Source organism: Lepus europaeus, chromosome 20 (genome assembly GCF_033115175.1).
Source record: "Lepus europaeus isolate LE1 chromosome 20, mLepTim1.pri, whole genome shotgun sequence".
In the NCBI taxonomy this organism is placed as follows: Eukaryota; Metazoa; Chordata; class Mammalia; order Lagomorpha; family Leporidae; genus Lepus; species Lepus europaeus.
In genome coordinates, this window is record NC_084846.1 from 24,271,497 (window position 1) to 24,293,797 (window position 22,301).

The 22,301-nt window shown below is 40.9% G+C and overlaps 1 protein-coding gene across 1 annotated transcript in view; it reads right to left on the minus strand.

The window, feature by feature from the left end:
- The window catches only part of MACC1 (MET transcriptional regulator MACC1), an 80,375-nt gene that overhangs the window by 14,543 nt on the left and 43,531 nt on the right, over nucleotides 1-22,301 (minus strand). The window contains exons 2-4 of the mRNA XM_062178734.1: nucleotides 8,403-8,525; nucleotides 4,555-6,596; nucleotides 1,753-1,941 (exon numbers count right to left, since the gene is read on the minus strand). Coding sequence (XP_062034718.1) covers nucleotides 1,753-1,941; nucleotides 4,555-6,596; nucleotides 8,403-8,517 — 2,346 coding nt within the window. The 5' untranslated portion in view covers nucleotides 8,518-8,525. The remainder of the gene's footprint in view (nucleotides 1-1,752; nucleotides 1,942-4,554; nucleotides 6,597-8,402; nucleotides 8,526-22,301) is intronic.

The following is a 22,301-nucleotide window of genomic DNA, read 5'->3' on the forward strand; positions in this document are numbered from 1 at the left end:
AACTTAAATATCTTGAAAATGTATAAACTTTTGTCAAAGAGGTAGAACATTTCATATGTGCTCATCAAGGCAATATTTTTATTTAACTCAAATAAATATGCACTCACACTTCTTCATTGTAATCTTAAAAAAAAAAGCGTTTGTCTAACTGCTGCCAACAGTGTACATTTTTTTTTGACAGGCAGAGTGGACAGTGAGAGAGAGAGAGACAGAGAGAAAGGTCTTCCTTTGCCCTTGGTTCACCCTCCAATGGCCGCCGCTGCTGGCACACTGCGGCCGGTGCACCGCACTGATCCGAAGCCAGGAGCCAGGTGCTTCCTCCTGGTCTCCCATGGGGTGTAGGGCCCAAGCACTTGGGCCATCCTCCACTGCACTCCCTGGCCACAGCAGAGAGCTGGCCTGGAAGAGGGGCAACAAGGACAGAATCCGGCACGTACATATGTTTTAATAGTGGTAAAAACAGCATTTGCAGGGTTGGCATTGTGGCACTGAAGGTTAAGCCACTACCTATGATGCCAGCTTACCATATTGGAGTGCCAGTTTGAGTTCTGGCAGCTCCACTACTGATCCAGGGCCTTGCTAATGTACCTGGGAAAGCAGTGGAAGATGACCCAAGTACATGGGCCCCTGCCATCCACATGGGAAACCAGGATGGAGTTCCAGGTTCCTGGCTTCAGCCTCACAGGCCCTTGCAGACCCGGGCAGCCATTTGGCACACGGGAAATCTCTTTCTTTCTCTGTCTCTCCCTCTCTTTGTCACTCTGCCTTTCAAATAAACAAAAAATAAGTCTTAAAAAAAAGACAGCATTTGCACAGCAAATATTCACTTTGTAAGAAGTGTGGTCATTCTGTTGATGTCATCTATAGTTCTTATATGCAGAATGGTGAAAGAGCTAAGGAAGCTCTTGATGTCTCTATTAAGGTTTGAACAACATTTGGCTCCCCAAAGTCACGAAGCTGCTGAAATCCCAAAGTCTGATGTTAATGGATTCATGTTAATGGTTGATGGATTAGGGTAAAAGTCTGATCTAGTTTTAGTGTCTGAAGATGGGGGTCATTGGGAAGTGCTTGGATCGCATCAGACTGTTGGGTGAAGGCTATGACTGAACCATGACTTTTTTTGGGAGTGTCACATGGGCATGGAGGACGACTGTGCTCTGTGTGTCTCTTCTTTCAGGTTCGCCATGTGATCATCACCTCCACAAGATTTGCTCTCATCTGACATCACCCTGATCTTGAACTGTGAACCTGCAAAACTGTAAAACAAAATAAGCCTTCTTCCTTCCTAAGTAGCTCCTCTCGGGTATTTTAATTAAGGTAGTATGGCCAGAGGTCCCACAACATCCTCTCTCTTACTGTTTCTTGTCACAGAGCATGATTGATCACAAATGATATGCCCTGTGCTTGAGGATGAGAAATACTTGATATTGTATCTTTCTTCCTTGTCCTGACTTGGTTTTTACCCCTTCTCTTCAAAAGTTACCTGCTCTATGCTTCAAGTTCCTAGTCCTACCTCCTTACTGACTCAGATATATGCTGATACAATTATATTGTAAGGGCTCTCAATGCCTTCTAAGAGTGATGTATGTCTATTTCAGATAGTTTTCGATGGGTTACAGGGACACTGACTTTAGTTATCTGATCTTCTTGTGCACACCTCCAATTAATCCATGATTGGTTTCAGGCTGGATTGCATTAGCTTTATTTGCTCTACAGCTTTTCATTAATGAATCTGATAGACCAAAACCTTACCTCCGCACACACGTCTCCAGCTTTTCCTCGGTGAGGAATTTCGTAGGCCTCTACTTGTTGCTTCGTGAGTCGTACTAACTTTTCAGCTAGTTCCCTCCAGGCCTTTCCAAGCTTGACAGCTGATGTCAGAAGGATAGCCTCTTGGACAAGATGTGCCACTAGCCCTTGGCAATCCATCTTCAGCAGAGCCTGCCACAATAATTATATGTCATATTAAAAGCAACTCATCTGGTCTTTTTCTTAGAAATTAAAAAAAAATTTACTACATATCCTAGAATTTGATTCCATTTTATTCGCCACACATATAATTGAGTTTTCTTTTTTTAAAAAAGTTTATTTATTATTTGAAAGGCAGAGTGATAGAAAAGGAGAGATGTACAAAGACATCTTCCAGTTAATGGTTCACTCCCCACTTGGGTGCTTCAGCAGGTGGTAGAGCAGGTCAAAGGCAGCAGCCAGGAACTCCATTCAAGTCTCCCATCTGGGTGTCAGGCATCCAAGTATTGGCTCATCTGCTATTGCCTTCCTAGGTGCATTAATGGGGAGCTGGGTGGGAAGTAGAGTAGCCAGGACTCAAACAGGCACTCAGCTATGGGATGTTGGCATTTCAGGGACACACCTTAACCCACTGTGCCACAATGCTGTCCCCTAATTGAGTTTCCTAAAACTCAAAAATTTGGTTTATTTTTAAGCAAATTCAACATGCCAACTGCAGTGTACATAGCTAAACCAGAACTAGGGGATTTTTAGGAGTAACTCAGTGACTAATTATAGGATTTTAGATAAACCACATAACTAACATTTGTCTTAAAATCTTTCATTGTAAAAAGGAAGTTGAAGTCAACTCTTCCAAAGGTATTCTGTGATTCTGACAGTCTACAATTTATCAACTCAAGGTTGATAATTCATTTGCAAAAATAATTCCTTGCTTTATTAGAGGATCAGCTACAAGTGATCACACTGGTGATGGTAAACATTATTTTATTTCTCCCAAAAATGCGATTTAAAACCTTACAGAATCATGCCGAGTGCATAAAAGCAAAATGTTCCTTCAATGTTGAGCAAAGATATTGATGTTCGTAAAATATGAAGTCAAAATGTAACACAGTTCTGCTAAGTGTAACCCACAGGATAGTGACTATGAAACACTTAGCTTTCTACAATGCAAAACGCAAAGCCATCACACTTGCTTTCTGCCTTTATCAGGCTTCTGAACTTGGCCACTTTTCTTGCATACTTCAAAGAAGTCTGTAACTTCTTGTTTTGCCTTAAGTACATTTTTAAATGATGTGATTATATCAAGGTGTACCTCTTCTCTGTTCAAATAAAATGTGTTTGACAGCCCCTCCATTAATTAATACTTAAAAGTTTTATCTACCAATATAAAATACTAAGCAAATACAAGTGATTAAGTAAAGCAATTATTAAAGTCCATGAGGAGTTATAATTACAAGGAATACCTCTGGTTACAAACTATGGACTACACTGATCCATATATCTATACCACACATGTATGACCTTAGTGAGAAGAAACCCTGAGACTGCAGGGCCAGGAAGGTGCTTTTAGTAAATTGCAGAGTAGTTTTCTCACTGTGTTGTCCAGTTTCTTGCTTTAATGAAAAAGAATTCTGTTGTGGCAGGCATTGTAGTGCAGTGGGTTGAGCTGCTGCTGGGCACCCCTGCATCCCATATTCCAGGGCTGCAATCAACTCCCACCTGTTGCTTCTGATCCTGGTTCCAGTTAATGCATGCTCTTGAGAAAGAAGATGATGGCTCAATTACTTTGGAACCTGATACCCACATGGCAGACCCAGATGGAATTTCTGGCTCTTGGCTTCCATTTGGCTAGAACCATTGTTTGTGGGCATTTGGGGAGTGAATGAGTAGATGGAAGAGTCTCTCTTTGCCTCTCTCTCTCTCTAACTCTGCCTTTCAAATAAAATAAATAAAGCTTTTTAAAAAGTGAGGATGAGGAAGACAATCTCTAACATCATTGCTTAGGCTGTGAGGCACGGCATACAGGAGAAGAATACAAATTGCTAAAGTAAGAAACACTGATTTTATGTACTTTTAACCAAAAAAAAAAAAAAATGAAAGTTGGCTTCTAGCAATGGCTATCAGTTTTGTTTCAGTTTACTCTTTTTTTTAAAAAAAAGATGTATTTATTTACTTGAAAGGCAGAGTTACAGAGAGGCAGAGGCAGAGAGAAAGAGGTCTTCCATCCACTGGTTCACTCCCTAGATGGCCACAGTGACCACAGCTGTGCTGATCCAAAGCCAGGATCCTGGAGCTTCTTCCCTGTCTCCTACATGAGTGCAGGGCTATCTTCCACTGCTTTTTCAGATCATGACAGAGAGCTGGATTGTAAGTGGAGTAGCCGGGACTCGAACCGGTGCCCATATGGGATGCTGGCACTGCCGGCGGCAGCTTAACCCGCTACACCCTAAGTTTACTCGTATTTACTTTCATGTAGTGCAGCGCCTCTGATATTTCAAGAGCTGGCAGAACATTTAAGAGAGGAAAAGAAGACATCTCTCAACTGTTAAGACCAGCACAAAGAGAACTTTTCCTCTTTAACGAGATGATCCTTGGAGGCCTGTTTTCTTGGAAAATCACAATGGAATCTTGATTCGAACAAGCTAATTACATTATCTTATAGGAAAAGCTCTATATTGCATGCAATATGGTTTCAATTTATTTGAGACTACTTTTTTCTTATTTTTTCTCTCATATGTTTGCTTAGAAATCATGTTAATAAAGTTCCCACTGGTGAATAAATTACTGTAGACAAGTAATGCTCACCACAGTGAGTTCATAAAGAAACTTCCTTGTAGTTCTCTCTTCATGGCAATCTTCCTTTAACTTCTTTACAACACAGGAAACCTTCTCTGATTCTTTGTCTGTATGCATTCGATCAAAATCTTCCAGTGCCAGATGGGAGTAACCCAGCACATCAGCTAAAACTCTCCAGTCATAAATTTTTTCCGTCACCAAGGTCAACACAACCGAGTAGATATAAGTCAGTTTTTTGAAGGGCAGGGAAATCTGTTCAAGAAGATTCTTGGTTGTAAAGACAGTATCTGATATAGCCATCACTTGCTCCTTCGGAATTACCTTGACATTTTTGCAATGCACAAGTCCAATCTTCCCTCTGAGGACTCCCACATACCATTCTTTCACTTTGGACTGCCCAATGGCTTTTATCTTTCCTTCTCCAAGGAGAGCTATTGTGTCCCCTTTGAAATATTCCAGAAGGTAGTCAATCTTGATTTGTCGTAGCACAGTCTTCATGGCTACCCCATAGTTGGTAAAGTTCAAATTTCTATCTTGAAATTTGGGATATTTAACAAGCACTGTCGGTAATAAAGAAGCAGACTTGATTTCCTTCTCATTCTGCAAACAAGCTGACATATTTGAGAGTCTTTTTAGGTTTGGGGCTGGATCAGGTGTAGTAATACTGAACTCTGTGACTGGACTGCCATCAGGAGTGTCCAACCGAACACGAAAAGCAAACAAGCGCAACTCTCTGGGTTCAACTATAGAAAATAAAAACTGTCGATGAACTACTTCACCAGCTTTCAACTGCTTTTTCTTGATTTCTTTCTTTTCTCCTTCTACCTTCACTTCAAAATCAGGATCACACGAAACAACAGAAATACTTAGATCTTGGGGCTTATCAAGAATGAAGGAATGCTTCCCCCAGAGATGAAACACAACTGGAGATGTGTTTTTACCACCCTTCTTGATGTCAGGGATTGTAAGCTTTCCTGGCAGGTAATTGTGTCCACAGACTGTGAAAACAGCAGTGAAACTGGGATGTATGTATTTGGGCCCATAGATGCCAATCGAGGTGGTTTTGTGAATATAGTCCCAGATGGTGGCAGCTGGGGACTGGAGAGCTTTAGCCTGGGCAACCACCACTAGATATGTCACCTGACTCACGTTGATGAGCTTCACTTGGACGGTGTCTTTATACACATAGCAGTTGTCTAACACGTCAAAAGGGCCCTCTTTAGCCAGGCTGCGTAAACACGCCATTTCGGTCATGACTTGGCTGAGAGGATCTTGTCTTACTTCAGCCCCAATTTTCATCTCCAGCAAAATGGCTTCCTTCGTGTTCAGGTTGCTCAACGTGATTTCCAGCAGTGGGCTCACAGTGCAGGAAAGCCCATGGTTAAGCATTTGTGGGGGATCCAGGAAAGCCCTGAGAGCCACCTCTTGGACTTCTCCCGCAGGGACGTGACCTTGGGGCACGTGGACGCTGATGTCCGATTCAGGCAGCTGCACCGACCCCCCTCGGTGGGTTAATCTGCACACCAGAGTGGTCTCTGCGACTTGTGTTTGTGCCCATCCAGGACTCTGGTTGATGGTATCCAAATCCAGGCAGGAGCGGGCCAGCTGCCGTTGACTTAACCAGGCCATCTTGTAAGCCTCGCGATCGTCTTGCAGCCATTCTAAGTCTTGAACCAGGATCTGGTGGGAGTTATTTAAACTCTGAGGAGCATGCACTGTGTCGTCTAAAATGTCCAGAAGTTCTGAAACACTTTTCGATCTCCCGGCTCTCCTGCAGGAAGGCTTCTTCAGCAACCGATGCGCGTCAAGTTCATCACCAGAGGAATCGAAGGAATTTTCAGGTTCTGTTTCTCTAAAAAAGAGAAAGGGATCTTCCTTCAAAATGGAAATATTATATCTCTTCTGGCTGCTTCTCAGGTGTGTGATGTCATCCAAAAATGGGTTAGAAGCAGACAGTTTGCTCCAGAATGGATTTGTAGCTCTACAGACATTCTTGTCTTGAAGGGCAACAGGAACTGGCCAGTCGGGAAGTGTGCCTGGGTCTTGGCATTCTTGGTATTTAAACATAAACAGAAATAAACAACAGATGAAGTGTCATACTGAGACATAACCACAATTAATTTTTCCCATAGCTTAAAAATCCATGTCTTACTTTTCATTTGCCTTTTGATCTTCAGTTCACTAGCTGCTATAAACATTAGGTCAAATTTAAACATATGGAGGAAAGAGAAATTTTACTATAGGTTATTTTGACAATAAATAATGATATTTTTTCTTAGGACATCATGACCATAAACTTAATAAATGATGAATGATATTAATTATATCATTTTCAAATACAGTACACCATTTTTCCATTTTTAGGTGAATTCAAATCATGGGACACACCCCTGCCCCTTTATTTTTCTTTAGTCATCTGTTTTATTTGTTTACTTGACAGTGATTCAGAGAGAAAGACACACAGAGAATTCCTATTTGGTAGTTTATACCCCAAATGGCTGCAATAGTGGGTTTGAGACTGAGCCAAAGCCAAGAGCCAGGAATTCAATTCAGCTCTCTCAAGTGGGTGACAGGAATTCAACTATATCACTGCTGCCTCCCAAGATGTGCATTAGCAGGGAACTGGGGTGAGGAGCTGGAGCCCCAATCCGAAGCAATGGGATTCCCAGAATGGGAAGCAAGCCTCCAAAACAGTTCTTAATTACTGGGATAAATGCGCACTCACTTAAAATAATAATATATTGTACACATTTATTTGAAAATGACCCACTTAGGCCTTACTTTATAATTTATTTTCACAGAAGCAAATTTCTGAACAAATAGAACACTTGAGTCAATTTACAGATTTTTCTAAAGATAGTTTTCTCATTACACCTAGAATATTACTTTAGTGTGTATCTTTTTAGATAATATTTAATTTGTGAAAAAAATCAAATATACCCGAAACTGCTAAAATAACTTTGAAAATCTATGCTAAATTAGATAGTCATCATTAATAGATTATTTTTTGATAAATGTGTATTGATAATTTTAATAATATTGACTTTTTCATAATAAAATGAACATGTCATGAAAATGAACATTGACTCCATAGATTATCAATGGATTTACTGCCTGAAGGAATTCATTTAGTTTTTCAAGCTTGCAAGTGGAAAGCATTGGTCTCACCTGGAGAAATGGCAACATTACTTTGGAAAATGGCTGTTTTAAGAATTAGTTAAATATTAAAATATTCACATTTTTAGTTTAACAATTTATGTATATATGTATTTATGTGTAGAGAAATTCCTCCAAGGTCACTTCTGAGGAGATATTAGGAATCACTCTCTGGACTGTGTGAGGCTGGTACTGCTGTTGGGAAAATGAGAGCCAAACTGGACAATTACATTGTCAGAGTTGTACAGAAAAAAAATTCAAGCAAATTCTCGGTCCTTTTTGTTTGATATTTGTGGCATTATCCTGAGTGAAATGAGTTATAACTGATATAAATAAAAAATTAAAATGCACATTGTTGAAAATTAAAGTGGCACTTTTCTCAATCCACACTTTTCTTCAAAATTTTCAGATTTTTTAGGCCATTCCAACCTTCAGATATGTTTAAACCTCCAAATTCATTATATTTACTGTATATACCACCCATTTATTATGAGCCTTTCTATCCATAATATGTTTTATAATCTATAGCTGTGCTAGTTTATTTTGCATATATTATTTAATTTGTAAATATTTCTATGATAATGCTGTAACTTCAGAATCCATTTAGACTCTGGTAGCACTCTTTGGAGGTAGATTTTCAGTGCATACTGGTGATAGATTTACTTAAATGGGAAAATTGCAATAGTTATAAACTGCTGTACCTGTAATATCACAACTTTTTGAGAGCTTTGGGGAGTCCATGTCAGCCAAGTTTCCTTCAGATATACTTCTTGCAATTCCTCCTGAGCAAAAATGGGCTCTTTCATGGATTAACATTTTCCCACCTACAAAGTAAATAGATGTACTTCGTTTTTGTAACACACACGTGCAGGTTGGCAGAAAAAACAAACTTGAAATGGCCATTCATACTTAAATAGAAAACAGCATGTAAAAATGTTCATTCTCTACATCTGACAAGATGCTAGCGCAGATATCCTAATCTGTTTGCTAGAAATCCCTGAAAAACGCTCAGATGTTGAAAAAATACCAACAAATAAATCTGGGAATGCATTGCTAATCCCTAAAAATGTACTTAGTAAAACAACAAAAATGATGTTAGTAGAAATCTGGATAATAGATATTCTTTTCTGGGGATTGGAAAACCAAATGTTATATATCCAAAAGTTCTCCCCCAAATCCTTCTATATATTGAATGCTGTTCCAAAAAGTTCACAGCATGTTACATATATGTGTGTTTGTAACTTTCTTTCATTTTGTTATTTTTTAACTGGCAACGGGACATAAATAGCATCAAATAGCAGAAGAATGATCTAGAAAACAATGATTCGTTCATACGATAACCACTGCATATAGTCTACAACTTGGGATGCTTTGTACATGCCCTGTCCCAGACTCATGGTTCACAATGGCACATTCTGAGACTGCTTCACCTTCCAGTTCATGTTTCTCCTATGCTGAAACTGAGTTCCTGTTGTCTTTGTTGTGTTGACCACAGGTCTTATTCTTTCTCCAAATTCTTGACTCTTTTGTTGAAATAATTTGATTTGATTTCAAAAAAAAAAAAGAAATCAAAAGACTTCTGGCATAGAACAGGGAGAATTGTAAGATGGGAAGGGAAGGGAAGGAAAAGGAAGGGAAGAGAGGGCAAGGCAGGGCAAAGGAGAGGAGAGAGGAGAGGAAGGAAGGAGAGTAGAGGAAGAAAAAGGAAAAGGAAAGAAAGGAAAGGTGGGAAGCCGATTTTCCCAGTTATAATGAATAAACAAATGCAAAACTCTATCTTAACAGGAATAGTTTAAAAACCAATCTGCTGATGCATTAGCAATTTTTATCCTTAGAGGAAACTACATTGAAAGACTGAGTGAAAACTTGAATTATACGATATGCAAATTGCACTGAGGCCTCCAGTTTCCTGGAAGTTCTTCAGAATTCTGTGGTTGATTTTGCCAAAAAGAATGTCCAAAATGGAAAGTCCTTAGCACACCACAGGCAGTCAAAACTTGGAGGCAGGAAAACCGAGCTTTTCAGCACAATTTAACAAATCAAAATCAAATGAGCCAAAACGTTTCAATGTATAAGTATATTTTTTAAAAGATAAAGGACATTTTAAATGAAAAACCAAATTAGAAATCTACCTATATTTGTTCATTTCTTGCAGTGAATAGGCCAAAAAATAATTTATACAGGAATTCCTTGGAGGCAAATAAACCCTGATGTAAAAAAAATAGTTTTGTGGGGGGTGAACCAACGGAAAAGAAAGACCTTTCTCTCTGTCTCTCTCTCTCTCTCACTGTCCACTCTGCATGTCAAAAAAAAAAAAAATAGTTATGTCCCAAGGAAATACAATTACAAGTCCTTACCCACATAAAACTTAAGAATGGTTTCTTCGGCAGCTGTGATCCTGAGGAGTCATAGCATCTCAGAAGATCCACTAGCTGAGACTCTGTGGACTGTTCTTTTTTCTCCAGCTGTCCTTCAGGGAACTGGTTCTAAACCTCTGTGATACCAGAATCACCTGGGAAGTTTGATCAAACCTAGCCTGTTGTACCCACTTCAGGGTTTGGGATCCCTTAGGTCTGAGGTTATGCCCAACAAATTCTATTCCTTACAAAGTTGCCAAATGGTGTTGATACTTTGGTTCTGGAGAACACATACTGAGAACCACATTCTGAAAAGTATCCTGGTAGGTTCTTTCCCTGGCCACATAGTTTCTGTGGTTGTTGCCAGTAGCCACTCCCTATCCCCCAAAAGAAAAAAAAATCCTTTCCCACAAGTCCACACACACAGACATACACACACACCTCTCATAGTACTACATCCATAGATTTTTTTTTTCCTATGAAAACAAGGTAAGCTAACATAGGGAAGAAAGTCTTTGACTAGAAAGATGGAAGGAAGGAAGGAGAACTCTGACCAAAGAAGTCAGGGCTGGTCCACCAGACACAAAAAGCACTAACCACAGTCATTCCCCTGAGTTTTCCTCCAGTTAAACTGTGTACCCAGAGACCAATGTTGTCTGAAATGGGATTTTTTTGAACTTTGGCTAGAGATGCGTGAATCAGTCTTTATGGGAGTGAGTGAGGAATGAGAAGTCTACTACCTGTTGTATTTAGGAGGATCTTCTCAGTATGCCCTTAGCAAAACACTTGTTTTGCTTAAGCATAACCCATGATCTTTTTCCTCCAAGAATCAGTGTACAAAGATCGCCCCTTCTTTTGTTTTACTATTTGAACCAAATCTCAAGAAATTAGGAATATTTACTAAGCTTGAAACTTGGCAAAAGATCCTAAAGATGTTTCGGGAAAAAGTAGAGGACAAGGAAGAGTTTTTAATGTCTAGAAAAGAATAACTGGAGGAAACAGTACTATTTGAAAGAACCATCCTGTGATCACTGACGTCACAAAAAGAGTGTTCATTGTTAAAGGAACAACAGTAGTCACTGTGCACTTGCTCCCCAGGTAGGACCTCTGTCCTATTGAATTGTAATATGAAAATTGACTGCAAATTCTCTCCCCAAACTGTACTCTATATGAAGTGTGTGGGTATAGGGGCAAATTATTGAAGTCTATGATTAGCATAGAGTTGGTCCTCTGTATATAAAGTCATACTAAAAATGATCCATAATGAAGAAGGAGATGGGAGGTGGGATGGGAGTGGGGGTGGGGGTATGGGGAAAAGAACCACTATATTCCTAAAGTTGTATCTACGTAAAAATCCATTCATTAAATAAAAATTTTAAAATAAAGAAGAACCATCCTGTTAAAATGTGTCCTTTGAAATGTTTACAGCAGTCCTTATACTGTGAAAATTGCTATTTTTAACCAGCCAGATGATTCAACATATTTTCCAATCAGTTTTCAAATAATACCTCAGGTCTCTGTGGTTTCCATGTATTGCACTTGACACTTTCTATGATCTGCGCTACACTTAGCTCTTGCCTTATGTGATAGTGAAAGCACAACACATAGGCTGTATTCTTTACAGGTGATAATAAATAGTAAAATGTCAGCAGAGCAATGGTTGTTCTGGTAGACTTGATCTTCACCCTCCAAGTGCCAAGCCTAGGCAAATAACATCTTGCCTTGTAAATGCAACTGGTATAAATGGCCATCATGGCTCACCAAGGAACCACAACCAAACAATACTCACTAGTGTGTATGTACTGGACATGAATTACACTGGTGTGTGTGGTCTTACTGGGTGTCACCCTGAGGCTACCTTCTGAAGGGCTGGTGACGCTCTCCGGTTAGTAGTGTGTGTACCCTATGGCCAGTTATTGCATAGTTCATGTGTTACTTCTGATTGTTTAACGAAATATTTAAAAGATCTCGCAGCCCAGCAGGTCAAATGTCAACAGTCACTTTTTCCCAAGGCAAATCTTAGAGGATTCTCCAAGGAGAACAGCAGGGACCCCAGGCCAATAAAGCAGTTGTAAAAATGCACAATAATTTCTATGATGCCTCCAGCCTCAATAACTCAGAATGTTTCATAAGTATATCATCTCATTAATATCACCATGTCAACATGTCTGTTACTTCTATCAATGGCAGAACTGAAGTGTGGGAAAATTATAATAATTGTGCAGGCTAACATCATGCTAATAAGCAAAAAACAGCAGCAGGGAATTAGTAGGTCAGAAATCTATTCTATGTTCAGCTTCCTGTTGTAACAAAGGGACATTCCCAGAGGTCTCAGTCTGGAAATCCAAGTATAAAGTGTACTCTGAATAGATACACAGAAGGAATCTTGGGTCTATTAAAAAAATCATAAGAAATAGTATTGATTAAGTGCCCCTTACACTCCTGGTAGGATATTTTCATTTATTGCTTACAACCCTTCTGCAATGTTGATTTATCACATTCCTATTTATTTATTTGAAAATCAGAGTTACAGAGAGGGAGGGAAACACACACACACACACATACACACACACAGAGAGAGAGATGGAGAAATCTTCCATTTTCTGGTTCACTTTCCAGTAAACCAGGCCTAAGCCAGGAGCCTCATCAGGGTCTCCCTCCTGGGTGGCAGGGACCCAAGCACTTAGGCCATCTTCTGCTGCTTTTCCAGGCCATTAAAAGGGAGTTTGATTGGAATTGGCGCAGTCAGGACATGGACTGGTGCCCACATGGTGCCCATATGCTAGCATGGCAAGCAGCAGCTTTACCTGCTACACCAGAATGCTGGCTCCATCATTCTCATTCTTAAAAGTAGGAAAGTAGAAGCTTAGGGACAGTATATGCCCAAAGTTACAAAACCACTGAATAGCAGAGCCAATGTTTGAATTTATGGATATTGCCCAGGAGAATTTGAAATCTGCCCTGTGCTTCCTATCTAGGAATCAGGGCTTCTCCTCCAAGAGGAAGTGAAATGTGAGACTGTGCCCTGGACTTGTTGCTGGAGAATGGTTTTAAGCCCCAGTCTTGAACCCGAAAGATCTCCAAGTTCCCAGCAGGTTCCCCAGAGAGAGCATGTCACCTGTACAGAAACACTTGGTCTCTCCCAGATCTGCTCTCAGTAAAGCTTTTCTGTTGCCATCTTGAAATACTTAACATGTGTTGACCAAGGGGGCCATATCTGTACTTTGTACCAGGTACTGCAAGCTATGTGGCTAGCCCTGATTCACAGAGTTGACAACTCTGACCTCTCAGACCTGGGGAAGTGACAGAAATTATTAGTGGTCACGAAGAAAGGAGAGAAGCATCCTTGTGGATGAGGAATGCTCACTTTCCAGAAAACAAAACCAAGCTGCAGAAAGGGTGACTGAAATACCTAAGACTGCAGGTTCATCATGGGCAGGTGTAGGAATCGAACTACCATCACCTGATTCCAAACTCCATAAGAACCAACTAGGGTATGAGAGTAGTGACAGCCATCTCCATGGACTAGGTAAGTATGAAACAATATTCTTCTACATGCTGATGCTATATAATGGCAAAGGGAATAGTTTAATTGGAATAACTCTAATGCAACACAGATACCAAGTTTAAACACACCATCCAATGAGAGTGAAATCCAGTGATCTCCAGCCCCATGCTCCCCAGCCACCACCATCCTACCAAGAAATCCTTTGGGTATGATACAGGGCTAATGCCTGGGTTAACCAAGTCTACCAGCAATCAAGTCAACTCTGCCTGTTGTAACCTCATCTCACTCTGGCTTTTCACCTCATGGAGCAAAACTATATAATCAACATCCAAGCGAAAAAAAAAAGAAAGAAAGAAATGAATAAGACATCTTTTGCAACACTTCAGAGAATATCCCATGGAAACAGGAGTGTTTAAGAGAGTGCTATAGGGCCTGGCGCTGTGGAGTAGTAGGCTAAGCCCCATCTGCGGCACTGGCATTCTACATGGGCAACGGTTCATGTTCTGGCTGCTCCTCTTCCAACCCATGCTTGGGCCCCTGTACACCATATGGGAGACCCTGAGGAAGCTCCTGAGTGAACCAGTGGATGGAAGAGTCTCTCTCTCTCTCTCTCTCCCCCCTCTCTCTGTAACTCTGCCTCATATATAAATAAATAAACATTTTAAAATAAGAGAGCACACATTATAGACATCTGGTAAATATCAATTGTGAATCAGTAGTCTTTTAACAGAAGTACATAATTGATTATCAACAGAGATTTGTTTAATTTGAATTCCTTTCCATATGTTCAATTATGCATTTGTTTTAAACGTGTGTATGTACCCACATATAAGAATGTGCACAGCATCCCTTAGTGTAAAAAGAATTTGAGAATAATTCAAAACACACAATGAGTTGAAATAAGTATGTGTATATGAATTTCCACTAAAAATAATTTAAACAAAACCAGTAAATATACAAAGTAAGGTGACATTTGCAAGAAGTTGGTAGGAAGAACAAGATAAAAGCAATTTTGCAAAACATCCTGCTGGAACTGCTAGTTCCAGTTCAGTTACTAGCAATGGAGCTCCGATTTGGCTTGCCACTTTTTAAAAGTGACCACAACTAGCACCGCAGTGACGCATGACGTGAATAAACCACTTAGCAGCAACACGAAGGTTATCAGGAATGAAGGGGCGTGAAGCGGAGTGAGCATCCTCTGAGAGCAACATCCTCAGGGCAGTCCTCTGCTGTCTGTTCAACCATGTGTCTCTTTCCTGGACAGCTTTCCTAACAAGTCATGATGCCATCTCACTGAAGGGCAGATCCGAGGAATCACAAGCAGGACAGCTGGAATGGCTACTCAGCAATCTGCCTTGGTATCTCACAATAAGAACACACATCTGCTTACATTCTCCCCAGACCGGGAGTGACAGCGAGGTCAGGAAAGCCCACCAGTCTTAGCTCCTCTTACTGAACTTCTAAACCATCTACACTGCTGCACTTGGACATTCCAGCCCTAAGATCCAGGGTAACTCTTTCTATTGAAGACCTAGAAAATGAGCTAAATTAAAAACGGGAGTCCCAACCCCTTGTCAACATGGAGACAGCCGGCGGAAACGTAGGCCCGAGCGGATCATTCTACCTCTGCATTTGTGCTATGATGGAAGCCGCGATGGTCCTCAGGAACAGTTTTGCTATTGCTCCCACAGAAAAGCATACAGGTCCCAGCTTTTTAAGCTATGGAGCAAAGCTTCTGAACTTTCACTGTTGAATACATTTCATTAATTTGTCATTAAATCTCTTCTGTTGTTACAAAACATTCCCCATGATGTGTCTTTCAAGTTTAACTTTAAGCAATGATGCTGTCAGCAAACCCTCAAAGACAAATCAGCTGCAAAACTGAACGTTTAATTCTCGCCCTGGTGGTTGGATATGACTTTGGCAGTGGAACTGTTGACCTGAAGTTATTTTTTTCCTGCATCCTTCAAAGCAAGAAAAATTTTCTGGGTTATATTTTTCGAAAGGCATGAAGGTCAACTCCTGGTTCAGAAGAGGAGGAACAAGGAGGATCTCCATGGAGGCTAAGCAAGCTGAACCTGCAGGAGCTAAGTTTGCCTTAGCTAACTTGTAAGCTTCATATTCTGCAGAACTCCATTGCTTGGTAGAAAGTAAATCTCTAGATCTCATTTGCTGTCACCAACCAGAAATTTGTTTCTTTTTTCTTCTCTACAAATGCATTTTGGTAAAGTACAAATCATACAGCCATTGGAGTTAGAATTCTCTCAATTTCAGAGCTTTGAGTGTAAACTTGGAAAAATTACTAAATATTTCTAACTTTAGCATCTATTAAAAAATAAAATAATAATAGTAGTAGTAGTAATAAATAATAATCATGCTGCTGTAGGGATCAAATGAAAAGCTATATAAAAGGTAGCACAACAGGACAGGCACTGTGGTGTAGTGGGTAAAGCCACTGCCTGCAGCACTGGCATCCCATAGCAACAGTTCGAATCCCGGCTACTCCACTTCTGATCCAGCTCTCTGCTATGGCCTAGGATAGCAGTAGAAAATGGCTCAAGTGCTTGGGCCCCTCCATCCACATGGGAGACCTGGAAGAGGCTCCTGGCTCCTGGCTTTGGATCAGCCCAGCTCCTGCTGTTGCAACCATCTGGGGAGTGGACCAGTAGATGGAAGATGTCTCTCTCTCTGCCTCTGCCTCTGCCTCTCTGTAACTCTGCCTTTCAAATAAAACAAATAAATATTTTTAAAAAGGCACAACAAGATGATTTCCTGTCTCCTGCTCTGGAACATCCTGTTGATTATTCAAGTAAAAGGGAAACAGCTTTGCCAACTAGGCCTTTTGCAGAAGCTTCTGTTGTCCCCAGGCTTTGAGACTCCAACCTCATTCCATCACTCCCTAAGAAGTAAAAACAACTACCCATGAATTTTATCATGAAACTCTATGTGCTATTCCTCACTATTCATAGAAAATTTTGCTCTCAAGGTGGGTATTTGGAACACCAGTGAGTAAGGCCAGCATTAAGACCATGCTGGCATCCCGTCTTGGAGCCCCGGTTCCAGTCCTGGCTGCTCTGCTTCCAATCTGGCTGTTTGCTAATTCACCTGGGAAAGCAGCAGAAGATGTCCCAAGTGCTTGGGCCCCTGCCATCCACATGGGAGACCAGGCCAGAGTTCCTGGCTCCTGCCTTTAGCCTGGCCCAGTCCCAGCTATTGCAGCCATTTGGTGAGTGACTAACAGATGGAAGATCTCTCTCTGGCTTGCTCTTGCCATTGTTCTCCATGTGTGCCTGTGTGTATCTCCCTCTGTCACTCTGCCTTTCAAATAAATAAATAAATCTTTTTTTTAAAAAAAGCTACTGGGGCACCTGCATCTTTCTCAGCCCCAACTAAACTGCTGATCCCAGCTTCCTGTTAATGCACACCCTGGGAGGCTGCAGGTGATGGCTCAAGCAATTGGATCCTTGCCATCCACATTGGAAGCTCGAATTGAAATCTTGGATCCTGGTTTCAACATGGCCCATCCCAGCCATTTTGGGCACTTTGGAGAGTGAACCAGTATAGGGAATCGCTCTCTGTCTCTCAAATAAATGAAAAAATAAATAACTTTTAGAAGAAATAATGTAGTCTTGGAAATGCGATATTTCCAAGCCATGCATATAAATGAATCCCCCTTTTCAGCTGACTTCATTTTTGAATCTACTTTAAATAGTCTCTGTAATGGTATATGAAACACACCAATAAGGCTGTTATTTTATGTAAAAAGTAAACAACATAAATCTCTAATGAACACGAAGAGCCACTTAGAATAATTCTGTTTCTTTTATTTTTCTCACATCTGTGCAGTTCTTTTAGTTTTAATAAGAATAATGGGTGGTTACTGACAAAGAAACTTACAGAAAATTAGAAACGAGGAAACAACATAAACATGGTGGAAGTTTAATTGCCAATTTAGCTTGATTGGTTATTCAACCTATAGTATTCATTTCACCCATCTGAAGAGGGTAATTGAAAAATTACTGGTTTTCTAATTAGATTTTTAAATTCTTTTGACATGAAATCTAACATTTTCCAGCCAACACGCACCCTGTTGTTATTACAAGAGGTTAATTGTATGATCCCCAATATTCTTTGTCCAGAGAAGAACTGTCCCTGATGAACATTTTGGATAAATGCACAGTATTTCTTGGTTGGAACATACACACTGGTGTGAATCACTTATCATCTGACAAGGCTACCTGCTTAACAGAGAGTGAATAGGAGGATCCGTAGGTCAGTGCTAGATATGGATGAGATATTCATTTGTTAACACCTGCTGTGAGAAGGAGTCCACACACACACACACACACACAGATATTTGGTAGAGGTGACAAGATGAAAGGCAAGGGGGACTCATGCTACATTGCCCTGTTTATTAATAAGGGATTTCTCTTATATTCTCATCAACTTTTCAAATCTAATTTTTAACATTTCCAGGAATCACAGGGCTCTGTTTATTGTTTTTGTAAATTAAGAATTGTGTGCAAAGTATGAAGTCTTCATCAAAGTAATACATGGAGATGCTTAGATGGATTGATGGATATTAAATATATATGTGATTCAGCTGAACAAGAAATGTGGTTTGTTATTGGGAATATTCTATACTGCTCTCAGAATACTGAAAACTGGAAGATTATTTTCTTTCTGAAAGATAATTAAAAATCTCCAAAATTACACTTACTTGAAAATAGAACCAAGAAGTGATGGGAGTTATAAGTTTGAAGAAGGTACTTAAGAGAGACCAAAATTCCCCAGTGGCTGACACTGTGGCATAGTGAGCTAAGCCTCTGCCCTCGGCACCAGAATTCTTTTCCAACCAAGCTCTCTGCTTGGCCTAAGAAAGTATTAGAAGACGGCCCAAGTGCTTAGGTCCCTGCACCCACGTGAGTGACTTGGAAGAAACTCCTGGCTCCTGGCTTCGGATCAACCCAGCTCCGGCCATTGAGGCCATCTGAGGAGAGAACCAGCAGATAGAAGACCTTTCTCTCTATCTCTCCTTCTCTCTGTCTGTAACGCTACCTCTCAAATAAATAAATAAAATCTTAAAAAGAAAAGAAAAGAAACTCACAGAGGGGATCCAGGATTGGGGCTGCAGGTGATTGCAGCCTACGAGAGATGAGAAATAAAAAGTCACAGCTGAAGAGAACATTCCTAGTACAAAACTAAGCTGTATGCGTTGTCAACCCCACCATCTAGTCCCACCCTAGGATCTTCAGAAAAATTCACATTACTTGTTAATTCAAAAAGATTTCACAGTGAAGAATCAGAGGTATTGGGTGCTACTTAAACACAGGGGAGATGCGAAAACACAGCTGTCCAGAGGGACCTACGGCCATACACAGGGTGGCCAAACACTAGTTTGGGTTTCTCTGGGACTGTCCCATTTTAAAACAGAACCCTCAGCCCAGGGCAAATGATGGTAGTTCAAAGTACGTAGTAGTGCATCGCTACATAGTCCAGCATTGAGGTTGAAACATCAATGTAAATTCTTTCTATCAGTAACAATGTTTTAAGCGTTTAAAACTATTCATGAGGAAGAAGCCGGCGCCGTGGCTCAACAGGCTACTCCTCTGCCTAGCGGTGCCGGCATACCGGGTTCTAGTCCCGGTCGGGGCGCCGGATTCTGTCCCGGTTGCCCCTCTTCCAGGCCAGCTCTCTGCTATGGCCCAGGAGTGCAGTGGAGAATGGCCCAAGTGCTTGGGCCCTGCACCCCATGGGAGACCAGGAGAAGCACCTGGCTCCTGCCTTCGGACCAGGAGAAGCACCTGGCTCCTGCCTTCGGATCAGAGCGGTGCGCCGGCCACAGCGTGCCGGCTGCAGTGGCCATTGGAGGGTGAACCAACGGCAAAGGAAGACCTTTCTCTTTCTCTCTCTCTCTCTCACTGTCCACTCTGTCAAAAATTAAAAAAAAAAAACTATTCATGAGGAAGAAAACCAAATATGTATGTGTATATACATATATGCACATACATACATCTTTAAATTTTTATGCACATACATACATCTTTAAATTTTAATGTGTGAATTCACTTATGTTTTGCTATTCTGTTTAGAAACAGCAAATTAAATATAAAGGGAAACATTCAGCATGGAATCAACAGAAGGGTTTATTTCATAAACTCAACCCAACAGATTGAACCCATCAATTAGCAGCTGTGAACTTTTCCAAGAAGGAGCTCTTCCCCCTCTGCCCTCCCTATTCTCCCTTCATGTGTGCAAGTCCAACTCTCAAGGTCAAGAGCTGGGGTTGCTTCCCTCTGCTTAGAGCCTCCCCTGCTCTGCTGCCTCTGGTGGGCTCCTGCCCATCAGCTAGGAACAGGAAGGAGGCTCAGAGTTGAGAGCACAGGGCCCTCTGGTGCCGGCTTGGGCCTTCCTGGAGTCTTGTACTTAGCCATGACTCTCCCCAGTCTGCTACAAAAGGGTGGCTTTCAGTCATTTCCCTGCACCAAAGCCAATTTCAGCATTTCAGATAAAGTGCACACCAGAAACCACCCCAAGAGTCTGAGGTAGAGCCCAGGTATCATCTTTTTTTTTTTTATAAAAAAATTCCTAGGAGATTCTGATGCCCAAAAAAGCTTACAAGTTACCAAAACAGAATTATGAGGTGATAAGCACCATGTGTGTTTCATTTGTTCTTGTCTTACATAAGCATGATTTGTTTTTATCTTACATAAGCATGGTACTCGACAAAATAAATTCCGTGGAAGCTCAAGTTGCCCATCCTTACAAAAACATCCTTGCATGCTGGCCAAAAAACTGATGTGCTGTAACAGAAGCATTCAGAACACTCTCTTCCTGGGGCCCAGCCCTTCCTGGTAGGGTCCAGGGAGCACAGCTGAGGTGAGTTCTGCTCTAGATTTCAGTATGCTTTCCCAGGGTCCACGTCTTCTTGTCTCCTCCATCTCTAACAACTGGAAGATGCAGACGAAGACATTTCTGGACAGTAACGTAACATAAAGCCTGCTTTTAGTATAAGCTTTTCTTCTCCCTATAGCTTAGTCTAAGTTTTCTTGTGTGCCAGGTGGCATTTGCTAGCTTGCCACTTAAGTGCATGGAGAATTATTCACTTCAAATGGTTTTCCCAGGCCTATAGCACAAACAGAGGTTACGCCCCTGAGCCTGAACCACAGACCATCTTGGCCCAAGCAACCCAGAGTCACTCAAAGGTAGTGAACTCATCCCAATATGCTTGCATTACTTGTTTTAGAACTGACAAGGGTCACTGATGGCAATGCTCTTGGGTATAATGCAGGAATTAGCTCAGGAAGTGAGGCTAAAAGAACCCTGGAGGAGTAGCTGCATCCTGGGAGGGTGGCCGTCACATTCAGGACTCCCTATTTTGCATAGAGGACTCCAACATGATGTTTGTAAAAACTGGCTCAGGAGCATGATTTCAAAGAAGCAGGTCAGTTTACAGATGGCCAGAGGAATAAACAAACAACATAACACTTAGCATTACAGTGTGACTTGAACTATTTAAGTGTGACTTGGAGAGGGTGTTGGGCCTTGTGGCTAAGATGCCAAGTGTCCCACAGGATAGCACTGGGGTCTGATTACTGATGATTCCAACATCCTGCTCATGTAAACTCTGGGAGAAAGCAGTGATGACTCAAGTAATTGGGTTTCTGATATCCATGTCGAATACTTAGATTGCATTAGTGGCTCCCAGCCTTGGCCTGGTCCAGCCCCAGACCCAGCCACTGAGCATTTGAGGAGTGATTCAGCAGATGGGTGGGCTCTGTCTCTGTCTCTCACCCTCTGTCTCCCAAATAATTAAACAAATATAAGTTAGAAGGAAAAAATAACAAAGTGTGACTCTTGGAAGACCCAGCAACACCTGAATCGTCTTTGGACCCCAACGCTTGGCATAACTCATAGAAACAGTTCTGAATAAATGATGCCGATTGATTAAAGTCGGTTGCTAAGTAATCATGCTGTTGAGATGCCTTCCCACCCAGGACTGCGCAGGGCTTAGTGTACCAGGATGAATGCGAATGAGAGACGGTCTTTCTAAAACTGCTTTTGAATTGCACGTGCTTGAACTCAGATGTGAGAAATAAACTGTGCGATGGTTAAGTGAAGGCCGTAGCATATATCAGATCCATGTTACAACAAGACACAAAAATATGGGACATTGCTGATAACATAACAATGCTTTGTGGAAAAGCAGGATATAAAATCTTTTATATAACAGGATGCCTTCTCTGTATATGTAAGAGCATACAACCTGCAGACTTTGTTCTAATATAGAAAAGTATGAGAATAAAATAAAATCCTCACCCCCACCAAAAATCCACTTTTGCTGTTTTGTGTACAAAATTCCAAAGAGTATCTCCCTACTCCATTCACATGAAATACTACAAAAAAGGAAAATACAGGGCTCGTAGCAGATTCTGTGCTGACTGTGTCTCAGTGAATTAATCTTCACATTCATTGCATGCAGATTCATGTTATTGATATTCACCTCAATACTCTTTGTACTTTGATTATTAACAATATACTACATCATTAAGTAGATTTTATTATATAGTTCTACTATTTTCCCAGTTTCTGATGATGAACTTGAGAAAAGTTCTAATATTACAGACATGAGGAGTTTGTTTATATATTACACATAACAAATATGATGTCCTACTATCTTGTCCACTTTGTGCTTCACTTATAACATCTAGGTTATAAGTTCTATTTTTTATGTT